Source organism: Apis dorsata, unplaced genomic scaffold (assembly GCF_000469605.1).
Source record: "Apis dorsata unplaced genomic scaffold, Apis dorsata 1.3 scaffold_655, whole genome shotgun sequence".
NCBI classification, from domain to species: domain Eukaryota; kingdom Metazoa; phylum Arthropoda; class Insecta; order Hymenoptera; family Apidae; genus Apis; species Apis dorsata.
Genome location: NW_006263844.1, coordinates 428,682 through 438,986, shown reverse-complemented (window position 1 = coordinate 438,986; position 10,305 = coordinate 428,682). Strand labels below are relative to the sequence as shown.

General features: G+C 25.1%; 2 protein-coding genes and 2 long non-coding RNA genes across 6 annotated transcripts in view; 1 reads left to right on the top strand and 3 right to left on the bottom strand.

The window, feature by feature from the left end:
* The window catches only part of LOC102680541, a 7,185-nt gene extending 1,282 nt beyond the window's left edge, over positions 1-5,903 (top strand). For both annotated transcript variants that reach the window (XM_006622019.2, XM_006622020.2), the window contains 2 exons: positions 4,258-4,419; positions 5,028-5,903. In XM_006622019.2, coding sequence (XP_006622082.1) covers positions 4,258-4,419; positions 5,028-5,299 — 434 coding nt within the window. In that variant the 3' untranslated portion in view covers positions 5,300-5,903. The remainder of the gene's footprint in view (positions 1-4,257; positions 4,420-5,027) is intronic.
* Positions 2,771-3,963, bottom strand: LOC102680449. The gene is made up of 3 exons (XR_004151385.1): positions 3,899-3,963; positions 3,253-3,470; positions 2,771-2,927 (listed from the first exon to the last, which is right to left on the bottom strand). It is a non-coding gene; the product is annotated as an uncharacterized LOC102680449 (long non-coding RNA).
* LOC116186402 lies at positions 4,281-4,782 on the bottom strand. The gene is made up of 2 exons (XR_004151386.1): positions 4,690-4,782; positions 4,281-4,488 (listed from the first exon to the last, which is right to left on the bottom strand). It is a non-coding gene; the product is annotated as an uncharacterized LOC116186402 (long non-coding RNA).
* Positions 5,904-8,229: 2,326 nt separating the features above from the next.
* The window catches only part of LOC102679674 (protein germ cell-less), a 4,315-nt gene continuing 2,239 nt past the window's right edge, over positions 8,230-10,305 (bottom strand). The window contains exons 6-8 of one of the 2 annotated variants that reach the window (XM_031513513.1): positions 10,103-10,305; positions 9,938-10,028; positions 8,230-9,861 (exon numbers count right to left, since the gene is read on the bottom strand). The exon at positions 10,103-10,305 is cut by the window's right edge and continues 16 nt beyond it. In XM_031513513.1, the coding sequence (XP_031369373.1) occupies positions 9,730-9,861; positions 9,938-10,028; positions 10,103-10,305 (426 nt within the window). In that variant the 3' untranslated portion in view covers positions 8,230-9,729. The remainder of the gene's footprint in view (positions 9,862-9,937; positions 10,029-10,102) is intronic. The other variant, XM_031513512.1, reaches the window with a different exon arrangement.

Genomic DNA, 10,305 nt, shown 5'->3' with positions numbered 1-10,305 from the left:
AAATTTAAATTATAAAATATATTTCATAACTTTTATATTTTTATTTTTTTATAAACTCTTATAAATAAAAATAAAAATCAATTGAATAAAATTTTTAAAAATTTGTGAACAATGAATAATTATAAAATAATGAATAACGAATAACAAAATTAAATTTGAAAAGAACATTGCAGCATATAGTATATTGCAGCGCAATGCAGTAATTGATAGAAAAAGTAACTATATATATATATATATATATATAGTAAGAGGAAAGAATTTAACATAGCATTATTTTTATATGTTCACATACTAATAACAAATTCTAATATCTAATGAATCAAAGAATCATTAAAAAGTATTCATTATAAAGTTGTGTAAGCTGTAGAAAAAAAAAAAAAAAAAATATAAAGAAACAAATGCAATATTGATTTCGTGTTACATAAAAGATACAATCGAGTTTTCATCAGTTGCAGTTCTTGCAATTTTTTTCAGTTAGGTCTTCCTTATATCAACACGATGATTTCTTCTTTCTCTTCTTATCATATCGATGTAAATTATTGAATTATGATATTTCATATTATAATCAATATTTGCATAAAAAAAATTAATTCAACTGAGAAAAATTAATATAAAATAAAAAAGTACATTGTAGAGGATATTCCAATGTACTAAAAGATTATGGTGTTCCAGATGTTAGTCAGAGAACTCCTACAATAGTAACACTTGTAGTACTTCCTCGATTCTTATCCGGAACAGATTGTACTCAATTTCTAAATTGAATTTCATTATAAAAATAAATCACGGAAAGGAAATAAGTTGCCTGGAAATTAAAATGAAGATTTTATCGTGTGGGAAAAGAATAAAATTTTAAAACGAGATATTCTTAACAATTAAAAATTATTAAAATCGAAAAAAAAATTCGAAAAATGTACGTTATATAATTGGAAATAATTATTTTTGTTGGAAAAATATGATCTTTTATTTTTAACATCGATCTTATATTAAAAAGGAAAAAATTAAATAAGATAATATCTAAATTTAATTAATATTCATATTTCTAAAAAAAAAAAAGAAATAACCGTCTTGAAAAAAACGTCCTATTAAGAAAAGTGACTTTTGTAAAATTTAAAGCACTGCGACAGTGATACTGTATCGACTTTTTATAAGAAGCAACTTTTTTTATAACATTTAATGATTCGTTTTAAATATTTATATAATATTTTAATAATCATAAAAAAAACGAAAAAAATTACAATAAAAGTGTTTAAACCTAAAATTCTTTAACAAGATAAATTAATTTGCGATTAACGTTTGAAAAATGTTTGCAATAACACAGTTTCATGAAAACAGTGCAACGTTTAAAAATGAAGGATTTAGAAATGTCGTTAATTATACGTTGCTGCGTGTAGCGTTTGCTACAATCGTTAAATGGTGAGTTTAAAGAAACAATTCCGTAACTGGTCGAACTTAAAGCTGCTAGTCGAATTCAATTGCAGCTCTTTTTTAGTAAGTGAAAAAAAAAAAGAGCAACGAAAGTTTCCAAAAGCAGGTTATTTTTGCTCTTCTTCTTCTTCTTTTTTATTTTTTTAAGAAAAATTATGTTAATTTTGATGCAATTTGTTAAAATTTGGAATTTTGGTTCATAGAACTTGGCCCACGCGAGGGTTATCGAGCGACCCACTTTCTCCCCTCCCTCCGCTGCATTCTCTCATACTCTTCGAATTCTCTATTCTCCCTGCACTGTGTGGTACCGTGACCAAGGGGATGTGTTCCTCGTGTTAATCTATTAATAAATTATAAAAATTTGTATTATTATATTATATATGTATATATGTTTATGCACGCTATATATTACTATATTTTTGTTCCTTGAAAATGAGTTTTACAATCATTCTAAACAAAGCGCAAGAAAATGACAATTAGCAAGAATAACAATTGAATAATCATCTCTTTTAAATATTTATATGAATCATTTAAGTATTCATTAAGGATCTAATTATAATTTTTATTAAGAATTATTTAAAATATCATATTATTTTATAATTATTTTATATTTAATATATTATTGTATTTTAAATTTATATATTTATTCTTAAGTATTAATAATAATGTATAAGTTTTTGGAAGAAATTTATTGATTTATAATATCGATTTTTTAAAGATCAATAAAAAATATATCTAGAATACTAAATTATTGAATCCTACAGAATAGAAATATTATTGTCTTTATCTATATTCTTTCTTCTTTCTTCATCAGAAATGTTTTTATATCAATAAAAAAAGGGTAATCTCTTCGTTTTAGTTCCTGTCGATTACATAAGGACCTGCAATGTCACGCAGCGCTTGTTAGTTCCTCACGCGACTCACCCCTACCGTCTATCCAGCCACCCTGCCCTATTTACTGCTGATCGAACGTCTCGTGTGGTTTCAAATGTCGTTGAAGAGCCTCCCATATATACATACTTTTGATCAATGTTTTCACACTTCACTATAATTGTCAGAATAATAATAATAATACAGAAATTTTATTAATCTATCGATATCACTCTGACTTGTCTTTCTTCAATGAGATTTATTATCATAGTCGACGATTTTAATTGTATACTTGAATACATTTTAGTATCTATAAAAAATTGTATATAAAATTATTAGAATTTTTATTAAAAGAATGCAAAAAATATAACGTGTTTAATATTCATAAAAAATGTATATAAATGTATATAATATGTGGGTGATTAAAAATTAAATAATTTCTTTGCATCATTAATTAGAAGTTATCATTAAATGGAAAAGAAATTTTATATTTTAATGAAACGAAACTTTTTATTAAAAGCTTGTAGAATAAGCCAGTGGAAGGTCCTACAAAATTTATCTAGTCAAGGTCAGGGTATGGAACTGTTTCATCTATATTTTCGCGCGCTCAAGGTAAATTCAAAGTGAAGATGCTGACAAAGAAAAAAAATTTCATTTATATCATTTTTTTCTTTCATAATTAAATATTTTTCCATTAAATTCTATCGATATTCTTCTCTTAATAAATTTTGTAAAAAAATTTAAAAATGTTAAGAATATATGTATATAGTTCAAAAAAAAAATTTTTTTAAATTTTACTCAATAATTCATTAAGATAAAAAGTATAATATAACATAATAATATTATAATGTAACATAAATGACAAAAATGATTAAATTATAGTTTCAAAGATTGAAATCAATAAATATATCTATTTGCTGCCCAGACTTTTGTTATAAAAATTTGCAAAATTTGTACTTCTCTCAATAGATCTCTTTTCCCATGTGTATATCAGTAGGTCATCGCATGTATTGGTCGGGGTCTTCCTGCTCGATATCAGCTGGTGCTGTAACCAGACTCGTTGGGAGGGTGAATGGGGTTGCCTGGTGACGTCACAACGCGGCAGGGTCGTAGCCAATCAACAAGACTTTACAAATCAAGCATAAATTCTAAAATTTGAAATACAGCAGCAATTCCTAAAAGAAATTAAATTTTTATTAATTATATTAAATTATACTTATTATTAATTTTATTAAATCATATTGCAATTTATCATCAATATAAAATATTAAATACAGAAGAACTAAAAAATTGGAATTAATTCAATTATAACATTAATTCTGAATAATTTGATCAATAAATTATTTTTTTTTTAATTTACTTTGACTATTTTATCAAATCAAATAATGATTTATTTAAATTAGGAATAATAACAATGAATGACAATGTTAAACATATTTATTTGTGTTATAAAACTTTTAACAAACATTAACAGATTAATAGTATCCATAATAAGAAATATTTGAATATAATGGCTTAGTTTTAATTAAATTGCAGTACGCGATAAAAGTAGCGCGCAAACAACTACGACTCAATATGGATTCAGCAGTTCTTCCGAACCTACCTTATTTTAATCAATAGTATAGTTTAATATTTCAAAGTTTCGTAATTTCATTATGTGATGTTTATAACATAAAAACTTGATATGATTTTTATTCGAATATTTCCTTCTTAAGTCATATGTTTGCTCTAATTATCCTAAAATTAAAATTTTATTTTTTTTATATATTTATTAGAAATATATAAATAATTATTATAAATAAAATATATTTTTATATATATTTATTTTATATATTATATATTATATTTTATATTTTATATATATATATTTTTTTTATATAATAATTGTATTTTCTTTATTTATAATTTATAAAAAATTTTAAAATAATATTCAGTGCTTCATATTAAATTCATTTTTTGTAGGAGAAGCAATAATATGTTATCAATGCAACAGCGAATACGATCCAAGGTGCGGCGATCCATTCGATCCGTACAGTCTTGGAACCGTGAACTGCAGTTTTCAACCACGCTTGGAACATCTAAGTCATTTGGAGCCTACTCTTTGTCGAAAAATCAGCCAAAGAGGTATATCCAAAAAAATTATTTATCGTATGCATAATATAGCTTTGGAAAATTATTTAATAAATTTTGTATCTGAAATATATAATAAATTATTCAAACTATTTATGGATTTTAACCATTATTAAAATCAATATTATTATACATTGGCATATGTTATTGAGCAAACATTATATTAACATTGTGACAATTAAACTTCAAAAGATTTAAAATCAAAGTAAAATAGTATACATGTTTTTTATATAAAGCTTATAAATATTAAAATTAAAAACTTACAAATTCCACGATCTATTCTTCGGGAGTATATATATATATAATTTATATTATTACTTATATTCTAAAAGCAAAAATTTATTTAAATCTGGAATAAATTTTGAAATTCCATCGTTCTTCATAGACTATGCATATTTTATTATTATGTATCAAATAATTTTCAAAAAATTTTCTATAGTAATTTATACTATATATACTAAGTATAAAAGAATTTGGTTTAATTGGTTGTTATTTAACTTTATAACAAGTTAGTTATTTTTTTATAGTATTTAAGTACCGTTTTTGTTATAAAAATATGAATTTGTAAATCTAGTAACGCTATGATTTTGATCAATTTTCAGTGTATGGCAAGATCAGAGTTGTCAGAAGTTGCGGATATATTACGGACCAGAGAGACAATGCCGATTGCCTGATGAGATCAGGCACTCACGACGTTCACGCAGCTTATTGCGCATGCACCGGTGATCTCTGTAACTCGGCCGAAAGCCATACACCGTCCTTCTTACTGCCGTTAACGTCTCTGTTGACGGTTATTTTGACGATGCCGAGTTTATTCCTTTCATACCCGTTCGCATTACCCGTCTTGACTTCGCCGCACTTCTCCATAGCCTAAACTTCGCAGTTACCAAAGGATAATACTTAATGCCTAAAACTGAATCAACGATAACATAGAAAACACCGTTCGGATCCGGAGCAACTCGTTTTCGTCCGATTCCCTATCTATTCGAAACGCTACATTTTCAGGTTAGATCGATTCTAGACTTGACAATATAATATATATATTATCGATCAATCTTAAATAACATTTAAATTTTAGAAATCAAATATTTCAATAATTTCTCTAAATGATCAATTTGACTTTTTAAATATATAATAATTTCCAGCGAAACGAAATATAAGGGAACTGAGATTGTTAACGAGTTGAATATAATTACAGCTATTGTAGCTGTTATTTTTAAAGAAAAATGCTCGATTGAGAGCACAGTACACATAGAAATGTATGTATGTATATGCCGTTCCAGGATTCGAACAATTCGCAAAAGTAGTCAAATTACAACATAGTAGTTTTAACGGTGATACAAACTGCCAGATACGCAAGAGCGTACTTCAGTAGTACACTTCAGGAAAATTTAAATGAGAAGAAGAAAACACATGGCCTCCGCACGTGAAACCATTCAGCGTTCTTGCATAAGCGTAGAAAATAAAAAGAGAAAAAACAAAATTACAATATCTATAAGAAAAGAAATAAATTAAAGAATATATACAATATATATATATGTATGTATATGTATATATATGTATATAATATATACATATGTATATATATATGTATATATATGTATATAATATATACATATGCATATGCATATGATATGTATATATATATAAGTGTAGCGGATTGCGATTGCAGTTTATACGCTACTATAAAAAAAATGAAATAAAAAAAAATATATATATATACAAATATATTATATTTTGAAAGGAAACAGCAATGGAATTGCACGCAAGAAGGATATTATAGCTTATTTTTAGAAAAATAATATTGGGTTGCTTTCGTAATTGCCTGGTATTGTATAAAATATTTCAAGATCGAAATGCACGCGGGAAAATGCAAAATAAGAAAAAAAAACGGAAAAACATATCGTTGATGAGTAATTTATTATTATTACATTTCGTTGAGACGAAGATAAAACAAAATTTGGCATGATGATTGCGACCCATATTCTGCTAATTTTTGCAATAAAATGCTGTGTAAACGATAGACAGCGGAGGCTCGCGACAAAGAAAAAAGGATATTGATGTGTGCATGTGTGCGTGTGATGAGTGCACGTTCGTACGTGTGATACACGGCAACGTATATGTGTACGTGTATACTATATGCACGTCAAAAAACGCTAAAAAATGATTAAAAGATATATACAGTTCGATTAAAATGTGAAATATTGCTACTTCTTCAATTGTAGCCAATAAGAACATTAAGAAAAGTATGAACAGAAAACCAAAAATAATAATAAAAGAAAAATAAAAGAATCGTAAAACGAAGATGTAGAAACTATTGTCAATGGAGAAAGTAGAAGATAAAGTAGAATGCTTATTGAAACAAACAATTAAAAAAGAAAATAAAAATATAATAAAAATGAATACATGTCTCATCGCAGTACGTAATTAATTGTTGCTACCGCTGTTGTCACTGTGTCATATTGTCACCATCGTTACATTATTATTATGGTTGCTAATTACTACTACCATCATCAGTACTATAGCTATTAATTGCTACTACTAATTAATATCACTAAACTAATCATTGTCACTGTTGTTAACATTGTTATATTATTGCTATTATGATTCCTGTTTTTCTTGTTATTACTTATAATAAAACTTATAACTTAAATAAAATATAAAGAATATAATAAAACGATGGCGAACTTTTTGACACTTTAAAAGATGGGAAAGTAATCGGAAATTATAACAATATGGATATCAAATAAACGAGCTTGTCATATTTGATCAAATATTTTAAATATTGATTCACTTTAAACTGCGGATGATGAGACAAAAAAGCGTGTAATTTTTATTGATACACATCCAAGTAAAAGTATATACCGAATGTTGCAATTTGTTTTGAAAAAGTGATTTTCACAGGAACATATAATTCTACGACAGTTGTATTTCTTTTTCTCATACCTGGCGTAATATGAAAATACATATATCTTTAAATAAATAATCTGGAGAAATAAATAAAAGTGAGACAAACAAATGACAGAATAAATTACCAATATAATTAAAAATTTACATTTCGTTATGTTCCGCTCAATTATATAGTTTGATTGATTAGTTATTTTAGAGAAATTATTTAAAAGTATAAGTAGTATTAATATATTAAGCTCTTTTATTTTTATTTAAGATTTCAATCTAAATGTGATCAAAAAAATTTATATAGTTACTAATTTGTACATAATGTTTAAATTAATTCCAATTCAGATTAGAACTTTATCTTGAACTTCTATACTTAGTGCATATATATGTACAATATGCGTAAAATTATTCTAATATAAAACAAAAAAAAATAATGATATCCAGAATAAACAAAAAAATATACGCGTACATTATGATGCATTTTTTTGTTGTTATTTTTCCCTAAATGTATCACGATCAATAATAATCATAGAAACTATGACATCTATAATGAATAAAAATAAATATTAATGATATTTTTTTTTTAATATTCTTTTTCCTTCGAATAAATCTATGATTCATCATAGAAATTTTATCAAATATTGAGTGGAATGTAACGAAATTACTTCTCCAGATAATTATTTACATTTAATTAATTTCATATCATCTGCCTATTATCTATCATACTTTGATGAAATAAAACTGCTGGCAACACTGCCCTCTATACAAGCATATCGAAACAATGAAGAAGAAAGGAAACAACGGAAAAATATATTTTAAATCGATCATCCATTTGCATATTTTGCATTAAAATATAAGTATATTTATTTGATAAGATATGCCAGGTCAAGAAAATGTTAATTAAAATTTGATTTTATTATAATATTTATTATCACATTTTATTGTTGCAATGTACATTCATCACTATGTACAGAAAATATTCTGCCAATAAACTGTTGAATGGTTATCAAAAAAAATCAAAAAAAAAAAAAAAAGACAGAATCAAAACTATACTTCATATAAAGTAAACCTCAAAAACCTTGCAATTTAATTAATTTATTATTTAGCAATTTCAATGTACAGAAATAAATGATATTTTTTTTCATGATGTATTATAAATTCATATCTTCGTTCATAATTAATTAAGACAAAAATGTTTTAAAGCGCAATGTGTTTTTGCGCAAATTATTGTAATTATTCATATATTTTTAAAATTTATAAGTGTCATAACAAACTTAACAAAGTAACAGAATTATACACATAAATTATTAAAAAGGTAAGTAATAAATCATAATTGATAGTGCTATGTAAACATAACGTATTTTTCTATCGGAAAATTAATTTGAAGTCAGTAATGTTTGTTAAATGTAATAAAATCTTAGACATTAGACTAAGTAAATATTCTTATTTAATAATAAGTAAAAAGTAAAATTTTTTCGCGCATATTAAACAATAGCACCATATATAAATGTATGTATATATACATGTATGCGCGCATTTAAATACATATATATCCATATACATACATACATATAATATATATATAGAGATTAGATTAGATTAATTAAAGGAACGTTAATTATCTATCATTTAAATTGAAAATGTTACATGCAATAAACGGTTTTTCGAAAATTAATTCAAAATTCTGTATAAAAATTTTTTCCAGTTAACAATATTTAAAAACAATATTTACATTTGTTTACATATAGTTATTTTACTTTTAATCAGTATTCATAAGGCACGAAGCTCGATGTTTCGATAGTTGGTCGGAAGACACAGAAGCACTCGATCAGCGTGTCTATGAATTCATTTATGTAGTTATGTTATTAATATTTATTATGAATGTATAAAATTATTAATTAAAAAATTATTCTATTCTGTTACTAATGTCATTATAGTATAAATATATAAATGCATAAAGAGCAGTGTGAAAGCAAATGGATAATACTGTGTGATATTTTATGACACATTACATTTTTTTAAATTTAACATTCAATTAGTTGCAATTATTAAAAAATAAAATTTTTATATTTGATATTTTTTTTTTAAATAGCCTTAATATATTTCTATAAGTAATAAGTGTGATTTTAAGTTAGAAAAAATAAGTATCTGCATTATATCTGAAAAGTACAAACGGAAGAAATTATATTCTTCTTCTTACTAACTTCATAATTCCATTTAGTCGACTAGAAGCTCTTGAGTTTATAAAAGTTTTAATCAGAAATTAGAATCTCCATAATATAAACGTCACGTGAGAGTAACAAAATTTATAGCACTTAGTCGTATTCAAGTATTACAAATTGGAACAACCGGATTATTATCTGAGATAAGCGTACGTTGTTATATTCAGTTCAAATGTTTAATATGCTAAGTATCCGAGAATATTACTATATCAGCTGATTTTTCCTCTTCTGTTGATATAAATGGAGTAACTACTTGCATGTTGACTGATATATACAAAGGATAAGTGAGTTGTTTATCCAAAGACATTACCTGTTTCTAAAGTGTAAATTTGATTTACTTTAACAACTTGAATCATTTTTTTACAATTAAAAAATTTATAAATATTACTTACTTCTTCATTCTTATGAAGTGATAACCTAAGCATACCTGAACTCTGAATATGTTTTACTTGACGTTGTTCATCTAAAGAAATTAGACTTACTCTGAAAATAATTTTTTTTCAAAATTTTAATTATATAATTATTTAAAAGATCATAATTTTTAAACTAATACTAACTTCAGAATTATATTATGTTTGCTATGATTTGCTTTTATATGATCTGTATCTAATCTGTGATTCCTTTTAATTCTTAAAGTAGTACTATCTAAGCAAACCACCAAATCTAAACCAAAATGAAATGCTGTCCATCTCCAAATATGTTCACCAGCTTTTTCGATGCATCTTCCACAACGGAAACATTCACGAGCGAATTCTTCTTC